General features: G+C 43.5%; 1 protein-coding gene across 50 annotated transcripts in view; it reads left to right on the top strand.

Annotated features, from left to right (window-relative positions):
* Nucleotides 1-18,812, top strand: part of UBAP2L (ubiquitin associated protein 2 like) — a 42,212-nt gene that overhangs the window by 8,055 nt on the left and 15,345 nt on the right. For 14 of the 50 annotated variants that reach the window (XR_014304093.1, XR_014304094.1, XR_014304099.1 and 11 more), the window contains exons 5-14: nt 2,355-2,523; nt 2,900-2,995; nt 3,429-3,474; nt 4,138-4,253; nt 8,064-8,116; nt 9,708-9,793; nt 12,116-12,287; nt 16,324-16,522; nt 17,180-17,457; nt 17,615-17,787. Coding sequence is in view for 40 of the 50 variants with exons in the window: in XM_082703514.1 (XP_082559640.1) it covers nt 2,355-2,523; nt 2,900-2,995; nt 3,429-3,474; nt 4,138-4,253; nt 8,064-8,116; nt 9,708-9,793; nt 12,116-12,287; nt 16,324-16,522; nt 17,180-17,457; nt 17,615-17,787 (1,388 nt within the window). In the remaining 10 variants the exon portion in view is untranslated. Of the gene's footprint in view, nt 1-661; nt 797-2,354; nt 2,524-2,899; nt 2,996-3,428; nt 3,475-4,137; nt 4,254-6,076; nt 6,152-8,063; nt 8,117-9,707; nt 9,794-12,115; nt 12,288-16,323; nt 16,523-17,179; nt 17,458-17,614; nt 17,788-18,812 lie in introns of all 50 variants that reach the window. The other 36 variants (XR_014304095.1, XR_014304101.1, XM_082703504.1 and 33 more) reach the window with 5 other exon arrangements.

Raw genomic sequence — 18,812 nt, 5'->3', positions numbered from 1 at the left:
GCTTGGACTGGAAAAGTAGGCAGCAAGGAGCTGCTGAGTCCTGGGTGGGTCCTTAATCTTTTTAAAAAGATACTAGTGAACTATTATAGATTCTTTAGAATTGCGGTTATAATTTTGCTATAATTTTAAGCTGAGGTTTTAACTTAAAAACTTTTTTAAATTATAGTAAAATACATTTGAAGTTTATCGTCTTACTTTTTTTTTTTAAGATTTTATTTGTTTATCTGTCAGAGAGTACAAGCGGGCAGAGTGGCAGGCAGAGGTGAAGAGAGGAGCAGGCTCCCTGTGGAGCAAGGAGCCCGATGCAGGACTCGATCCCAGGACCCTGGGATCATGATCTGAGATGAAGACAGCGGCTTAACCGACTGAGCCACCCAGGCGTCCCTCATTTTAACCATTTTAAGTGTGTAATTCAGTGGCATTTAGTACACTGACATTGTTGTGCAGCCATTAGCATTATGCATTTCCAGGACTCTTTCATTTCCCAAACAAATAACTGTATCTCTTAAATAATAACTCCCTCCAGACCTCTTTCCCCATCTTCCCAGCTCCTGGTAACCTTCTAGTTTCTGTCTCTATAAATTTGCCTATTCTAGGTACTTCATGTAAGTGGAATCATACAGTATTTGTTTTTTTTTTTATGTCTTCTTACTTGGCGTAGTGTTTTCAGAGTTTATCCATATTGTGGCTGTGTGTCCGAATTTCACTCCTTTTTAAGACTGAACAGTATTCCAATATATGGATATGCCACATGTTGTTTATTCATCCATTGATGGACACTTGGAATTATTTGGAAGTAAGTTATAGTCATCATAAATAAAATACTCTACAGCATGCTTCCCTTAAAGAAGGATATTCTATGTGACCGTAATGTTAATTGGACCTGAAAAAATTAATAGTCATTTCATATTGTACTTGGTCCCTGTTCTTTAAAGTTACTAGATATTGGATAGCTGTTGCTGAGCACTGGGTCGTTGTTGTTTGAGTGAGATGGGAACTAGGGTGGTAAAGATCTGGTCGTCTTGGTGTTTGGGAATTTTTTTTTTTTTAAAGATTTTATTTATTTGAGAGAGAGAGATCACAAGTAGGCAGAGACACAGGCAGAGAGAGGGAGGGGAGGAAGCAGGCTCCCTGCAGAGCAGAGAGCCCGATGCGGGGCTCGATCCCAGGATCCTGGGATTATGACCTGAACCGAAGGCAGAGGCTTTAACCTACTGAGCCACCCAGGCGCCCCGGTGTTTGGGAATTTTTATTTGTATGTATTTTCTGCAAAATATGTGTGAATCCAGAGTTGTTGCTTTCTTTAAGGTTTAACTTACTTGACAGAGAGAGAGAGTGAGTGAGGGAACACAAGTGTGGGCAGAAGGAGAGGAAGAAGGAGGCTCCCCACTGAGCAGGGAGCCTGCTGTGGGGCTGGGTCTCAGGACCCCGGGATCATGACCTGAGCCAAAGGCAGATGCTTAACAACTGAGCCACCCAGGGGCCCTGAGGGGTGTGTTTTTAAAACTTAAGATTTATAAAACTCATTTCCTGAGGAATGAGGTTTTCGCAGGATGGTCTGGCTTACTTTCCTTACCACAGATTTTCTGTCCTGCAGTGTGGAATGAATCACAGATTACCCTGCTTTGGAGAAAGTTTAATTGGACTATTATCAGATCATGAAGGATAGGGAGAACACAGCATGTAAAACCTGGAATAGAAGATTTCCTATAGTCCACATGTCTCAGGGCCAGGGCTGTGTCTTATTGACTTGGTCTTTTTTAGCAAAGGAAATTGGTGTGTGTGTTAGAGAGTGTGGTTTGGAGGGTTGGGGGTGGTGATGAGTAGGCGCAGTTGTTTCCCTCCTGAATTCTGGTTGCTTGATGAGAGAATGTGCCTAGGAGCGCGATGTGGTTTGTTCCTTCTGAATTCAAAGTCAACCTTTAGAAACTTTCAGTTCTTTTTTGCTTTGACAGGAACAAGACTGTAAAAAGTTGAGAGTCGCTGAATCCAAAGGGAATTAGTTTTTTCAGCCCTGGAAATAGCCTTGAAAGATAGGGACCAATAACTAGGTCCTTTGATCTGCCAAGTGACTGCTCTGGATCCAGATCTTGGCAATCCTTATAGAAGTGATCCCTGCAATCCATTAGCTCTAAGCACCTCCCCTACAATAAAGGACTTTGGTTTTGCAGTGATAGGTGTAGAATTTGTACTGAGATTGTAGTCTGTACCCTCCATTTAAACAGGACATAAATTAGTGGAAGTATCTTAGACTTGGATGATGAGAGGAAAAGGGTTGACAGTTTTCCCAGCTTTTATCTGTGATTTCCTGATAGCAGTCCATATTGATTAGACGTGAATGCTCTGCCCTTTAGCATTCGTGGGAGATGGTCGGGAAGAAGAAGGGAGTCTCCGGACAGAAGGATGGTGGCCAAACGGAATCCAACGAGGAAGGCAAAGAAAATCGAGACCGTGACCGAGACTATAGTCGGCGACGTGGTGGGCCACCAAGACGAGGGAGAGGTGCCAGCCGTGGACGAGAGTGTATGCATGGGGCTTTAACAAAACCAGCTGTGGGTCAGTAATGTCTGGACTTGAGGGATGTCAGAACGCTGCTAGGCTGGCCCTAGTAACCATAATATCTTTTCCCGCTCTTTATTGTGAGGCCTTGGTACCTCTTACAGGTAGCGTTTTCTAGCTGCAGCTACCAGGTTGGCATGAAATTACTCTGCAGTTATTGGTGAAATTGTATAACCTACAGCTCTCTGTTGTGTGGCTCATCCCTGAGTAGACCTCATATCCCACCTTTCCAGCTCATTTTCTCTTCCTCATTTTCGATTCCCCACCACCATCTCTACATGCCATTTACATATTTAGATAAATTCTGTTGACTGTGCTCTGGCTGTGTTTTTAATTTTAGTTCGGGGTCAGGAAAACGGATTAGATGGCACCAAGAGTGGAGGGCCTTCTGGAAGAGGTACAGAAAGAGGCAGAAGAGGACGTGGCCGAGGCAGAGGTGATCAATTTCTTGAGGGGTGGGGGTGAAAACGGGGGGCAGGATTACTCTTACTGTTAGTTCTTTAGGGGTCTGCTTTATTTGAAAACAAGCAAATTCACATGGCATCTCATTATCTTAACTGTTGAGATGTCATGCAAATTCTAGAGATTGCTGAGTGGGCAGTGGGAAAGAAGGTAGGTGTCATTTTCTTTAATCTTTATTGTTGTTAACGTATTTGCTTAAGGACCAGCATTTGGTCAGCAAAGGAAAAGTCTGTCTGTAGTAATGGTGGTCCTCCTGTGGTGTATATTAACTGCACTGCGGGGTGAGAGAGAACATCTTCATCATATCACCCAGTTAACTATGGCAGAGTTGTCTCATTTAGCAAGGTAGTTTTATATCAGCTTCTAAAATAGTCTTTTTCCCTCTCTTTTTCTCCTTTTCTCTTTAGGTGGCTCTGGTAGACGAGGAGGAAGGTTTTCTGCTCAAGGAATGGGGTAAGTGTCATTGATTTCGTGCTGAAGTCTTTAATTTTTTTCCCCTAAGCACCACTGTAATATTCTAGAGTGGCTGATAGCCTGGTACCCTGAGGGTAATAGGCAGCCCTACCGGAGCTGTGATCAGAAAAATTTCTAGACCGCTTGACTCAGATAGGTATGTAGACTTTGGGCTTAGATGAGTGTCCCCCCGACTGGGTCATTCTGTCCATCTCATAGCTTTATTTGAATGCATATACCTGCTGTTTTCCAAAATTTTACGTGGATTTTATTATTACTACTATTTTTTAAAGATTTTATTTATTTGACAGAGACACAGCGAGAGAGGGAACACAGCAGAGGGAGAAGCAGGCTCCCTGTGGGGCAGGGAGCCCAATACCTTCTACCGCAGGACCCTGGGGTCATGACCCACGCCTCTTACTATGATTCTTGATGTCCTAATCCAGGACAGATGGTAGATCTAAATTGAGATTATACCATAGGATTTTAGGTAGGCTGATAAGTGAGGGAAGTAGATGTATATAGGGTTATAGAATGGGCTTGGTTGATCTGTTGTTAGGGCAAAGTCAGGATTCTTGTGGCCATCCTCTCTGAGTTCATTTTTGCTGGTGCTGCTTAGAGCTCAGAGACTTTTTTAAGCATTTCCATCCCCCCCACCCCCAGAACCTTTAACCCCGCTGATTACGCAGAGCCGGCCAGTACCGACGATAACTATGGCACTAACAGCGGCGGCAGTACGTGGAACAACACTGGCCACTTCGAACCAGATGATGGGACGAGTGAGTGACTGTTTCTTGTTTCTTGTTTCTTGTCTCTAAAACCTAAGGAAATAATTACTTTGAGGTTATCATCATATTAAAAAGTGGAGGAATAGTTTTTCGGTGCAGAGATAGGAGAGAGGGGGATGGCCATCGAAGTACTGTGTATATTATCTTCCTGTCTGTGTGCCTGTGGGCACTTAACCATGCTGTGTCACCTGGCCTCGTCACTCTTCTGTGAGATTGACGCTAGTCGCTATCTTCAGATGACAAGCAGACGGAAAGGGTGGTTGTGAAATTGCTGGTATTTGAACTTAGAATTGTTGGACTCTCAGAGCCCATGCTCTGTCACCCTGTGTGGCTTCCGTTAGGTCCACGTGCATTTCCTAGGGTTTCTGTTAGAGTGTCTAGCTTTGCTCTCAGAAAAGGTATCCATAATTACTTAATTGAGCCACTACTTGTAGAGGTGAAAAAGGCCTGGAATCAAAACCCACTAAGAGCTTAATTGTTTTCTCGTATTGAGATAATATCTTCTTTCCCTTCATTTTTGGAAAATTGCAGTATCTGGGGAAAGGGGAAATTGTATATTTCTAGCTCTATTTATTGGATAGTCTTCTGAACGTGGAAGAATATTAAGGGGATTTAAATACGATTTTTTTTGTTGTCATTAGCTCACTTGTAGCTGGGTAGGCTCTATATATTTAAGGATATTTTAGGTTTGTGGGATATACCAAGAGCTGTTAGGGAGTAAAAGATGGTTTTCTCTCTTTCTCTCTCTCTTTTTAACTTTCACCCTTTTAAATAAGAACAGCTTCTAGGCAACAGAGTGTTTTATTCTTATGTGATCACTAACTTCTTACAGCTGAGCCGGCACATGGAGAGCTCACGACCCTTTTCTCCTGTAAAAGGGGGAATGATTCAGTAGCAGAACAGGAATTAGGCTCTTTGACTCCATCTGTTTACTTGCCTTGCCCTTTTTCAAAGACTGTTGATCTTTATCTCTTTCTTTGGGAGGGTCTTTGGCACAAACAGTTCATCTACTGCCCAGGAGATATGAGACCTTAGGTCCTGAATGTTTCTTGCTTTTTGTTTACCACACTGTCTCATCAGTGCATTTTGGATACATTTTCCCATTGGTGGAGACTGAAGTTGAGTTATGGACAAGATGGAGATCCATTTTAATTCCCTAGACATTTGGCTAAGAAATGTCTTTATTACTTTGGAGGTTGATGAATGAGTTGCTCTTTATTCATCTCCTGATGGCTTTGTAGAGGTAGTGGTAGCAGTCTGAGTAACAAAAGTTATAGTTTCTGAGCTCCAGTTCTTGGACATTTGGTTTTTTATCATTGGTACAAAACAGTATAGAGATTAAGGGATTTGTTTTCTGTTGTGGATAGAAAATCATGCAAGGAGTCCTAGTCCTCGATTGAAAGCCTTAGCTGTTCTGAGCAAGGATTTGGTTTGGAAACAAGGAATGATGAAGTGTGTGTTTATTTCTTCTTAGTAGAGTATAGCAGATTTGGAAGGTTAGAATCAGAAATCTGAGTTGTGGCTGAATGAAGAGCTGTGTGATACTGCTGCCATCTTGCTAGTGTGAAAGAGCTGGGTGTAGCTCCGTGCATTTCCGTTGTTCATTTCATAGCGTGAACTGACCTCCGTGCGTGATCTTTTTGTGTTTTCATGATAGCACACTTCAAATTCTCTTTTTAGATTTAAAAAGAAATTCAAACCTACCCTTAAAATATCCACAGGTACAGTGGGAATTGTGTTTTGGGGGCGAATGTTCTCATTCATAAGCAAAATTTCACTGGTTGTTTTTTCTTCTCTTTTCTTTTTTGTTTCAGGACTTGATTTCATTGGGGTTGAGGGGTCAAATTATCCCCGAAAATTTGAGACTGCTCCTGGTATGATACATCCAGGTGCCTCACTGCCCCGGATATTTTTTTAGATTTTAATGAATTGAAATATCTGTGGATATGTAATTTTTCTGTCATCCTGCTTTTTTCCTTTTCTGCTTTTCTCCCTCATACGCTGGGCCCGTTTTCCCTTCTTGAAAAGTTCTGTCCATTAATGGAGATCTAACATCTTCAGTGACTCGCGTCTGCTGACAGGACGGAAGCCCTTATCTGTTCAGATTCTGTGCATCCTTCCTGTTCCTCGTGCCGCGTCAGTTACAGTCGTCTTGGCCACGACTGCACGTCCTGTATGGGGTCAAGTAGGCATCTTCCTTCTTCCTTCCCATCCAGATGCAGTCACCAGAGTGCAGGCAGACATTCCTGCCTTGAGAGAGCCTATTAGTACGGGGTTACTTCCAACTCCAGGGTTATGTATGTGGACAGATTGGGATTCCATTTACCCAGGGCAGGATGGGTGTCAGTGCAGAGGAAGAGTAGTGTTCCCCGGGAGAGAGAAGAGTGTGCTTTGTAGCTTGTCTCAACTGAGATTGGACATCAGTTTGATTTGGAGAACATTGCCATTATTAAGTGGTTTAGAATTTCCCTGGTCCAGTTACAATGCTCTGGGAGAGGTATTACAGTGAACATCTTTTTCTCTAGGAAATGAGGTTCTTTCATTATTAAAAGTTAAGAATTTCTTTCTTTCTTTTTTTTTTTTTTTTAAGATTTTATTTTGAAGTAGTCTCCATACACACGCACGACCCCAGCATCAAGAGTCACATGATCTACTGACTCAGCCAGGCAGCCCCTAGAAGAACCTCAGATGGGTTTTGTAGGTTTAGAACATTTCTCTTCAGTGACCGTGAAATACCTGAATGCCAGACTTCCGTTCTTTTAAGAGGGTTTCTCCATTTGGAAAAAAGGCTTTAAGAGTTAATACGTACTCTTGTTCTAGAGAAGAAAATAAAGAGTGTTCTTGTCCTTTTCTATAGGCAGGCGTTTCTTACTGTGGTCCTTGTTGAAGGGAAGAATCCTGGCTCTCACAGCACAGTTTCCCTTTCCGAGGATCTGTGTATACATGAAGCAAAATAAGGGGGATATGGAAGGTGGTTTGATTGGTGATGGCCCTTTCCTATAGAAACTATATCCTGACTTCATTTTTACCACCGTGAGGAGAGTGTACACCTGTATTGTCTTCACAAAGCCCTTGGTGGGTTAGATGCCACACTTTGTAGGTTTAGGATTAGGATAATAACTAACACACATTTGATTTCTCAGTTTTGGCCAGTGTCTTTTGAAAAGAGCAAGACCCATGATGGTTTCTTACGATTAGTCCAGCGAGATCTATAAACTTGACTGCTACTGAGTATACATTTTTAAATTGAGTTCCTGTAGCAGACAGTTGTCCGTCCCCTTTGTTTGGAAGCTGGTCCTTCTTCACTGCTGTCCCACTATCCTGTGGCGGCTGTTTGTGTTCCTTCTCACTGCTGTTTCTCCAGACCCCCACAGAGTTGTCTCCTACCAGATGAGTAGGTGTAGTTCTGGTTTAAATTGGCTGCTGCGATTTTACTGGAATTGACCACTAAGTCAAAGGGCTGAAGGGTTTAAGAGTTTGCCTGGAGCATTGGATCTGTTGTCCTCTGGCTCCTGCACCCCCACTGCCTTTACCGTTAAAACTATGTAACAAAACCAGAAAGTAGGTGTGAAATCATCATCTTATTAAAACCCTTATATTCTGAGGTATCACTTCCTAAATAGTCTTTTTCTCCTTCTGGAGCCTAGGAATCCCTTCTGATTACTAAAATCTGGCTACACTTTTGGCTGCCAAAATGTTAATACGTTAGTGTTTTTTGTACATATCTTGCACTGTCACTTAAAATTACTTCACTGTTGGTTTTTTTTTTTTTTTTTTTTTTTTTTTTTCCTTTATTGCCAGGTGCTTGGAGGACTGCAACCGAGGAATGGGGAACTGAAGACTGGAATGAAGATGTAGGTATTCCCGGGTTATTCCTCACCAGTGCTTTCTATCCCTAAGTGGTGTTTAGGGATAGAAAATGGGTATGTTTCTACCCCTCAAAATTCACCCTTAAGATTCTGACCCAAAACTTTTACATCCAAAATAGTGTTCTGAGCCAGAACATTTCACATATGTTATATGAAGGAGACTGGGCATGAACAGGACTCTGTGGAACCAGACTATGGAAAGGGCAAGTGCACCTGTGTAAGTCCAATATCTGATTGTCGGATTTATCCCAGGAAGAGATGGTGGTTGGGTAGGGCACCAGAAAGGGAGTCAGGCAGGTGGTGCGCTGAGTAGCAGCCGCTGGTGGCACGTGGTGCCAGAGCTGGTTCTGTTGTTTGGTTCACATTCAGGCACTGGCGCATGGTCCTGGGATTGGCTTAGAAGTGGGTACAAAGAGAAAAGGACTGTACCACATCTTCAGGGTTACAGTCTGGTTGGTTCTGGAACCCTTTTATTTACTTGAAGCCCAGCTTTGTAACTGAGATGAATATATAGAGCCAGCTGTCTTCCATCTTGACTCAACCTGGAAACCTTGTACATGGGTGGCGTAAACGTGGCACCAAACAAGTTGTGAATTCACTGGAGTAGTACCTGAGAAAAAGAATTTTTTGGATTCTTGGTCCCAGTCAAGCTTTTGTTGTGAATTCTACTTTTCAGTGATCATGGTTTAACTTCTGTTTTAACATTTTTCATTCTACTTTCCTGTACTTGTGTGTGTTCAGGCAAGACAGCTCATGTAGTGAGAGGGTAATCGGTCAAACTGTCCTGGTTTGCCAGGCCTGAGTTCTTAACATTTCAGATGCAGCAGCGTAAGAGGGTGATTCTTCTCTGTTGTAACTGAGCTATTGCCTTGTGAATACTTTCTAAGATTTGGCTTATCTGTTTAAGCAACTTTCAGAAAATGCTGTATTTGGGGGAGTAGATTCCCTGCTTTTGGAGAAAAGATTTTAATCAAAAAGTGAAAACAAAACCAAATCACATTTTGGTTAGAATGAGTTATTCCTACAGTTGCTTACCTATACTGCAAAGACTAGGTGTAATAAAGTTACCATTAAGGCAAAAATTGCATATTGTTGAAATTATCCCTGAAAAGACCTTAATTCACCAGTATTTGGGCCCTTACTGCTCAAAAGCTAGGAATTAATTTCTTTTATTTCTGTCTTTGTCTTGACTGTAACCTTTCTTTGAGAGCAACATTGGAAGTTAAAATTTGGTTTGGGTCGAGGTGGGAGTTGGGAACTCTGATCAGAAGGTATAAAAAGGTTTTCTCTCTTTTTTGTATAGCATGTGTATTCAGGTTTTTGTAAGTTTGGTGTGCATATCATGTAACTCCACTATATTTTACTGGGTTTCTTGATTTTACCCTCTCTTTTGATAAAATCACTGAGCCTGTCTAGAAGGTGCGTGGAGGTCAGTCCAGGTAGGGTTCCTCTGGGTAGGTGGTCCTCTCTTCTGAGGGTTTTCCATTTTCCTTGGTGTTAAACTCCCCTTATCTATGCCAGATTTCTGACTGTAGCCCACCTAACACCAGGAGTAACTAATCCCTCTGTTTTACAGCTGTCTGAGACCAAGATCTTCACAGCCTCTAACGTGTCTTCAGTGCCTCTGCCTGCGGAGAATGTGACAATCACTGCTGGTCAGAGGCAAGTGTGTGGTAAAGTTCAGCATCTTTTTCTGGAGGGGCCTGGTGAAAGCTATAAGAAGAGTAGCAAGGGGCCTTCATACGCTGCTATAGTGTTGGTAGTAATGGTAACCAGAGCGTACTAGGTTCTTTTTTAGTTGATTGATAGGTTTACAGGAGTTGATCTACTAAATGGAAATCCATATATTACAATTTTAAGGATATTTCTTTCCAAAATAGCTTCTTTAATTACATAGGTCAATCTGAATTAAAATTTTGTATAATATAACTTGACTGGTAGTAAGGTAAAGTTAAACATGGAAATGTTTACATTTATTTGAGTTTGCAGAAGTGTTTAGTAGCTTCTTCTCTTGCTTTATAAATAAGATTTTTGTCCGCTGAGCCTACTGAGTAAAGCGATCATTTTTACTGTAGGATCTGGCTAATGAACTTTTTCGAATTTGATCCCTAAAGTATTGGGGTCAATAGAGGAACAAACACTTACCAGGAATATTTTTATCCCCAGAAGTCCTCTTAGATTATTTCTAGACCTAGGTATGATAGCTGTTGACTCAGAAGGTCCTGAATTGCACCAGAAATAGGACGTTGAGGCCATTACCCCCAGAGGTGATGTGTATTCTTTTTCTGACCCCAGTTTTTCAACTCTTTGACACCAGCTATAGCTGTTCAGTAATTCACTTCAATTCTGATACTATCTAGAGTTAGCGCACAGCCTAGTAGATGCCTTTATCCCATAAGACCGCCCTTGCTTCAGAGGTCAACTGCAAATGGGTGCCCAGGGTATCCATACACTTTTGCCTGGCTGACAACAAATTTGGGGATTCTCACAGCCTCCGTCTTAAGTTCAGTAATCCGCTAACATGACTCCCAGAACTCAGGGAAGAGGTTCCTTACCATCACTGGTTGGTTATGACCAGTGCTCAGGAACAACAGCCAGTGGAAGAGTTGATATGGCAGGGCATGGCGTGGGGCACAAAACCTCCCAAGTTTCATTACTTAAATAGGCTTTTAAAGGCAGTCCCCACCTTCCAACCCTAAGAGTGGGTAGAGTGTGCTGGGGCTGAAAGGTCTAACCCTATAGTCCCCTTCCTGGTGTTGCTGGTGGCTGCCCCCTTCCTGAAGCTCTGTTGGGGGGGCTCCTATCCTGAGTAACCTCAGTATTACAAACTTTTGTTGAAAGAGGCTCATTACGGGGCACCTGGGTGGCTCAGTTGGTTAAGCATCTGCCTTTGGCCCAGGTCATTATCTCCAGGTCCTGGGACTGAGCCCTGTGTCAGGCTCCCTGGTGAGCAGGGAGTCTCCTCTTTTCCCTCTGCCCTTCCCCACCACTCGTTCTGTCTCTCTCTCTCAAATAAATAAAATCTTTAAAAAATTCTCTCTAATGAAAGTAAGAATAAAGAGATTCATTATGAATAACAAGATATTCTGGAAATTTTAAGAGTTTCAGGAGCTCTCTGTCAAGAACTGAAGACAAGGGACGCCTGGGTGGCTCAGTTGGTTGGGCAGCTGCCTTCCGCTCAGGTCATGATCCCAGCGTCGGGGGATCGAGTCCCACATCGGGCTCCTTCCTCGGCAGGGGGCCTGCTTCTCCCTTTCTGCCTGTGCTCGCTCGCGCTCTCTCTCTCTCTCTCTCTCTCTGACAAATAAATAAAATCTTTAAAAAATAAAAACAAAAAAACTGAAGACAAAACCAAACTATAGGTGTTTTTATTATACCACATTAACTTTGGAAATTTTATAAAAACTGGGGGAGGGATTCCAAAGACATTTGAAGAAGATGCCGGTGTTCTAGTATATGTTTTTATGTATTAGGTACTACTAATGACAGGTATTCAGTATTAAAATATTGGCTAGGGGCGCCTGGGGGGCTCAGTGGGTTAAGCCGCTGCCTTCGGCTCAGGTTATGATCCCAGGGTCCTGGGATCGAGTCCCGCTTCCCGCCCTCTCTCTCTCTGCCTGCCTCTCTGTCTACTTGTGATCTCAGTCAAATAAATAAAATCTATTAAAAAAAAATTAAAATATTGGCTAAAGAATTGTAAAGTTTTGGCCTAAATAATCAAGCTGCTATTAAAACTAACATTTGCTATTTCCTTAGATTTCACTAAATTGGAATATTTAACATATTATGGTTGACAACACCATTGGCATACAGCTGGATCCTACGGGGGCTCTTACATACCAATCACTTGGGTAGATGAACTATCTCAGGTCTTTGTATTATTGATGAGGGCTTCATTTTGATCTAACTGAAGTCTGAGTTGCGAGTTGGGGAATGCTGGAACGTTCTGTCATTATTCATCATGATGTCGCGTCTCCCCACTAGAATTGACCTTGCTGTTTTGTTGGGGAAGACACCATCTTCAGTGGAGAATGATTCATCTAATCTGGATCCATCTCAGGCTCCTTCTCTTGCCCAGCCTCTGGTGTTCAGTAATTCAAAGCAGAGTGCCATAACCCAGCCTGCTTCCGGAAACACATTTTCTCATCACAGTATGGTAAGTAGGAGACATGGTGTCTTCCAGCCACACTTTGCTGCCAACCCCAGCACACACATGCAGTACTGCCTTCTGATGACAGGTTTGGGGCAGGGTAAAGCATCCCCTTTTGTCCTCTAAGCAACCTTGGGTGTAGAGATGTAGGATTGGGTAATAGGGACGCCCCCAGAGGAGGACGTAGTTTTGGACGCACTGAATCTTTTCTAGAAACGAGTGCGCTCAGTTACTCAATACTCGCTGTGCTGAATGTTACTCGCTCTTAAGAGAAAAACATGACATCTAGCTTTAATCCTTCTTTAATTCTAATTAAACTTTGATGGGAGGTTGTAGTGTTTCCCTATTCCTTCCTTCTTTTCTTTCTTTCTTTCTCTCTCTTTTTTTTTTAAGATTTTATTTACTCATTTGACAGAGCACAAGCAGGAGGAGCAGCAGAGGGAGAGGGAGAAGCTGACTCCTGCTGAGCAGGGAGCCTTTGGTGGGGCTGGATCCCAGGACCTCAGGATCATGACATGAGCCGAAGGCACACGCTCAACTGACTAAGCCACCCAGGCATCCCTCCCTATTTTTTGATAGAAGAGAATTGCCATAAAATTTGTTTAAGCCAGATATTTCTGAGCTAGGCTTCCAAAAACTTGAAGTTTTCATGACTCTTTCTGCTTACTGTTAATCCCTTTCTCTCTAAGCAGGGCTGAGAGTAATTGCTTTGCTTGCCTTACTGAGCTGTGGAAAGACAAAGTAAGATGAATAAGGGCCATGCAGGTTTGGAGTGGCGGTGGTATTGTTCATCAATACCTAGAGTGCTCACAGCATGTGACTTGTTGATCAGTTAAAAGACTTGAGGTCATTAGTTAAAGTAAAGGAATCATTTAATCTAAAGAAAGGTGGTGAACCAGTTTTTTGTGGGGGGCTGTTGTCACAAAAAGGAAACTTTATCTGCAGCAAAAAGGAGATCACAGGGCGGGGTGAGGGGGTTGACCAATTTTTTTATAGTCAGCAAATCCTAAGAAATACTTTTTTTCTGTTTGCCTTTCCCTTCCTATTTGTATCTTTTTTGGTGGAAGAATACTGTAGTTGTTAAGAGCTAAGAGACCCATGTGTGTGCATAGAATTTTATTTTTCCAGTAGTAGGATTATAGTAATTACTTGCAATAGAAAACTGCTGAGCTAGCCTCTAATCCAGAACTGTCAGTTTTTAACTACTGTCTAAAAATTTTTGTGTGCGTGTTAGTAATTTGGTGATTGATGTTCTGACATACATGAAAGGTGGCAGGTGAGGCAGATGGACAGAGAGCAGAGCATTGGGATTGAAGAAAAAGGGAGAATGAAGAATGCTTGGGTGGCTCAGTCCATTGAGTATCTGCCTTCAGCTGAAGTGGTGATGCCAGGGTGCTGGGATCGAGTCCCACATCAGGCTCCCTGCTCAGCGAGGGGCCTGCTGGAACTTACTCGCACATGTGTGTACGCGCCTGTTCCCGCTCTCTCCCTCTCTCAAGAAATAAGTAAGTAAAATCTAAAGAAAAAAATTAGAGACAACAGTCATAAAGTTAAGGAAATAATACCAATCCTTGAGCTAGATGGTGGGAAAATGTCGTGATGCGTTCTATCTTTTAATTGCCTTTTTAATACCTGGATTGTAAAGATGTACAACCTAATTCAAACTCTGGTATGAAAAATAAGTTTTCAGCATATTTCATTTATCCTAATAGTCTGTTTAATATGTCACATGATGTTAAACTAAATAAAAATACCAGTCAATATTATGTTCTTCCCATTAGCTGTATTGGTCAGTATGCTATTCATTTTCTTTCCTATTAAGAGTAAATATTAGAGGATTAATTTCCATTAAAATTTAATAGATTAAATAATATAGGAGGTCCTCGTTATCGTGTGATATGTAGGCATTACCTCAGGTGCTGTGCCTTTAATGTAAAGGTCTGCACTCGCAGACTGTCTGGTCATCATCGCTACATGCGATCATCTCTTTGCCACAATCCCATACTTTTAACTCGACTTCTGGTGTTTTGTTTTTGTTTGTATAATCTTGTGAAATAGACTGAAATGGGAAAAATGTTTTACCTTGGGTTGGACAGATTGGTTTTGTGTAAGAAAACACTGCTCAGGGGCAACTAGGTGGCTCAGTTAAGTGTCCCTTTTGGTTTTGGCTGAGGTTGTGACCTTGGGGTGGAGAGATGGGCTCTCTGCTCAGTAGGGAGTTTGCTTGGAGTTCTCTCCCTCTGCACCACTCAGGTGTACACACTCGCTCTCAGATAAATCTTTAAAAAAACAAAACAAAACAAAACAAAAAAAGCACTGCTTAGTGTTGATGAGGATGGAATGGTTTGGTAAGACCTAAAGAGAACCAGGTTCTAAATCTCCTTGAGGGGTGCCTGGGTGGCTCAGTGGGTTGAAGCCTCTGCCTTCGGCTCGGGTCATGATCCCAGGGTCCTGGGATCGAGCCCCACATCGGGAATCTCTGCTCAGCAGGGAGCCTGCTTCCCCCCCCCTCTCTGCTTCTCTGCCTACCTGTGATCTCTGTCTGCCAAATAAATAAAATCTTGAAAATAAATAAATAAATAAGTTAATAAGTTAATAGATCTCCTTGAAGGTGTTTTAAAAGATTTTATTTATTTATTTATTTATTTGGCAGAGAGACATCGAGAGAGGGAACAGAAGCAGGGGAATTGGGAAAGGGAGAAGCAGACTTCCCACCAAGCAGGGACCCCAACATGGGCCTCAATCCCAGGACCCTAAAATCATGACCTGACCCGAAGGCAGATACTCAATGACTGAACCACCCAGGCACCCCTCCTTGAAGGTGTTTTAGAGGAGTCAAGGCCACATGCTTCATTTTCTGGATGAGCCTGGTCGTATTACCCAGGAGTAGGGAGTGGGGAAAATCTCCCCAAAGCCTTAAGAATAAATTTTGCTTGGTTATTCATTGTTACCCTATAGAACTTAGATAGATACAGACAAAACAAATCATACTGACTTGTTAGTTGATTGTCCAGTGCAGACATTTTGATAGGCCCTCAGCTCCTCTCCGTCAGCTCCTGTGCTGGTTAGAGCAACGTGGCGGTGAGGCTCCAGTTCGTTCTTGTTACTTTGCAGCTGTTCAGTGGAAAGGGCTAGGACATTAATGCCTAAAGTGAAATTTTATGTTAACCTTCATATTAATTTAATAATCACATACTGCTTGATTCAAAACTAAAAGGAAAAAAATTCCTTTTAGTCATTAGGTGTTAAATTCTTTTTTAAAGATTTTTATTTATTCATTTGATAGAGAGAGACACCGAAAGAGGGAACATGAGCAGAGGGAGTGGGAGAGGGAGAAGCAGGCTTCCTGCTGAGTAGGAAGCCTTACGTGAGGCTGAATCCCAGGACCTTGGGATTATGACCTGAGCCGAAGGCAGACGGCCTAACAACTGAGCCACCCAGGCGCCCCTAAATGCTAGTCATTATATCTTTACCCCTGAGGAGGAAGTGATGGAGTAAATTTTAATGGCTCTTATTTTTTTGAGTGCTTATTATGTGCGAAGCGCATATTAAATGCCTTTTTTTTTTTTTAAGATTTTTATTTATGTATTTGACAGAGAAACAGGGAACACAAACACGGGGAGTGGGAGAGGGAGAGGCAGGCTTCCTGTTGAGCAGGGAGCCTGATAAGGGGCTCGATCCCAGAATCCTGGGATCATGACCTGAGCCAAGGCAGATGCCTAACAGCTGAGCCACCCAGGCGCCCCTAAATGCTTTTTTATGTGTATTACTTGTTTAATCCTCCTACAGCTTTATGCAGTCCTATTCTTATTTCTATTTTCAGGTGAGGAAAATGAGGTCAGAGAAATTACAAATGAGTTTTCCATGATTCCGTAGCCAGGATCTGAACCTAATCAGTCTGACTCCAGAGACTCTGTACTCAGTCTGCTGGCACTCTTTGCTTGTCTGAGCTCCACTGGCTCTCGCTGTGGAGAAATGTCTTTCTGAGTAGTGAACACATTTGCTTGCTGTGGATTTCTCTCATCTCTCTGTTGCTCTACAGGTGAGCATGTTAGGGAAAGGATTTGGTGATGTTGGCGAAGCCAAAGGTGGCAGCACCACAGGCTCGCAGTTCTTGGAGCAGTTCAAGACGGCTCAGGCCTTGGCCCAGTTGGCGGCACAGCATTCGCAGTCTGGAACCACCACCACCTCCTCTTGGGACATAGGCTCTGCCTCACAGTCCCCATCGCTGGTGCAGTACGGTGAGAAGAACGGAGAGTGACTGGAATTCTTTAAGTCTGGGAGTATGAGTGCCAGACGCGGGCAGGAGTCGGGTGGAGAATGAAAATGAAGAAGGTCAGACGGGGCAGCCAGCCGGCCAGTGTCCCCTACTGATCTTCCCCTGGTCAGACGGGGCAGCCAGCCGGCCAGTGTCCCCTACTGATCTTCCCCTGGTCAGACAGGCTGGGTTCAGAAAGCTAGAAAATAGGAAAAAGTTGAGGCTTAGGATGTCGTTATCAAAATTAAACACATACATAGTTGCAGTCTTCAGTTGATCTGGGGGCTTTTGGATTCTCCCTAGATGGGTTTTTAGTGTTTGAAAATAGCACATTGCCTTTGAGAGAAGGTTCATGGACTTGGCCGTTTTAGGACCTTAACATTCTAAATACGGACAGTTCCTAGATCCTGTCTTACAGAGGCAGGGTTGTCGTGCTGGCTTGATTGGGCTAAACTTAGAACAGGTGTGATCCGGTGGTTGTCACTTTCAGAAATGAGGGTAAGCCCTAAAAAGAGAGCCTGTTTACATGAGGTACTGAATCTTGAGGGTCTTGTTTTGTGCTTTTTAGAGTAGGAAAGTAGCATGTTTTGGAGGTTTATCTGCATGTCTGGTCTCACACATACTGGGTTTCTTCATACAGATTTGAAGAACCCAAATGATTCAACCGTACACAGCCCCTTTACCAAACGCCAGGCTTTCACCCCGTCTTCAACCATGATGGAGGTGTTCCTTCAGGAGAAGCCACCGGCAGTGGTTACCTCCACCGCCGCACCCCCACCCCCCTCTTCTCCTCTGCCGAGTAAACCCACCTCGGCCCCGCAGATGTCTCCCGGCTCTTCAGACAACCAGTCTTCTAGCCCTCAGCCGGCTCAGCAGAAATTGAAACAACAGAAGAAAAAGGCCTCCTTGACTTCAAAGGTAGCTGAGCTGTGCGATGGGTGCCATCTTAGGGCAGGACGGGTATGGGATTGGGGAATTGAGGTTGTAAGGGGAGAGTGCAGATTGGAAGCAGAGGTTTGTTGTTGTTGTTAGTCCCACGGACGGTTGTACTGAAAGCCTTCCTTTCTCTCTGTAGATCCCTGCTCTGGCTGTGGAGATGCCTGGCTCGGCAGATATCTCAGGGCTGAACCTGCAGTTCGGGGCTTTGCAGTTTGGGTCAGAGCCCGTCCTTTCTGATTACGAGTCCGCCCCCACCACGAGCGCCTCTTCAAGCCAGGCTCCCAGCAGCCTCTATACCAGCACGGCCAGGTAGAGGACACATCAATCATAAGACTTTTTTAATAGGGTTTTTCCTACTTTTTCTGAGTCTCCGGCTGATTCCTTTAATTCCTAAGAGGCCGAGCCTCTGGCTGAATGAAGGAAAAGTGTCTGATTATAGCGTTTCACTAAGTATTTCAGAACAGTGTTACTCGCGTTATCTGTAACTCGGAGCAGGTGGAGCGATGCCCCTTGGGTACTTAGAGTGTCGGCGCCCGGTTCTTAAGAGCCGTGTGTGTGACACTTTCAGCAGGAGGACCTTGCTGCCGCTCACAATGCCTCTGACACATGTGGTCCTTTGCTGTGTGTCTCTGGCCTCCTAGAAAAGACGGAGCATTGATATATCACATAAGTTAAATGGAACCTTCCCTGCCTCCTCCGATAGCCACGTGGGAGAGCCGGCAGAAGCAGCAGCAGATCGGAGGACTTCCTGGGACTCGGCTGTTTTCCTTAGTCCTTCGAATTTCAGAGCAGCGGTGTTAGGCCCTAGCCTAATCTGTTGAGTCATCATTGCCATTAATGCATGTGAATATTTTAAAAGTTCTTCTCAGGAGAGTTTTACCAGTAACCTTATATGTAATAGGGTTTCTGAGAAAGCCAGGAGGTCAGAGTTCCTTAAAATGAATATGAGCAAAAGATGACTTTCTTTATGCTTAGGTTTCCTGTGAGGGTGTTTCGGAGGGATCGGGAGTGGTCCATCCTTTCTGCTTTTGTCTCTTTTTCCTGTAACAGCAGAACGTAGGGTAGGGGTTTCAGTTTACACCCCTGATTATATAGGATGTGGAAATGCTATTGGTGTGGGTTTTTTTTGTTTGTTAAGATTTTATTTATTTGACAGAGATCATAAGCAGGCAGAGAGGCAGGCAGAGAGAGGAGGAAGCAGGCTCCTTGCTGAGCAGAGAGCCCGATGCGGGGCTCCATCCCAGGACCCTGGGATCATGACCTGAGCCAAAGGCAGAGGCTTTAACCCACTGAGCCACCCAGGCACCCCGGAAATGCCTATTGTTGTCAGGAAA

This window comes from Mustela nivalis (assembly GCF_964662115.1).
Source record: "Mustela nivalis genome assembly, chromosome: 16".
NCBI classification, from domain to species: Eukaryota; Metazoa; Chordata; class Mammalia; order Carnivora; family Mustelidae; genus Mustela; species Mustela nivalis.
The sequence above is the reverse complement of the archived record's forward strand: the minus strand, read 5'-3'. Positions and strand labels throughout refer to the sequence as shown.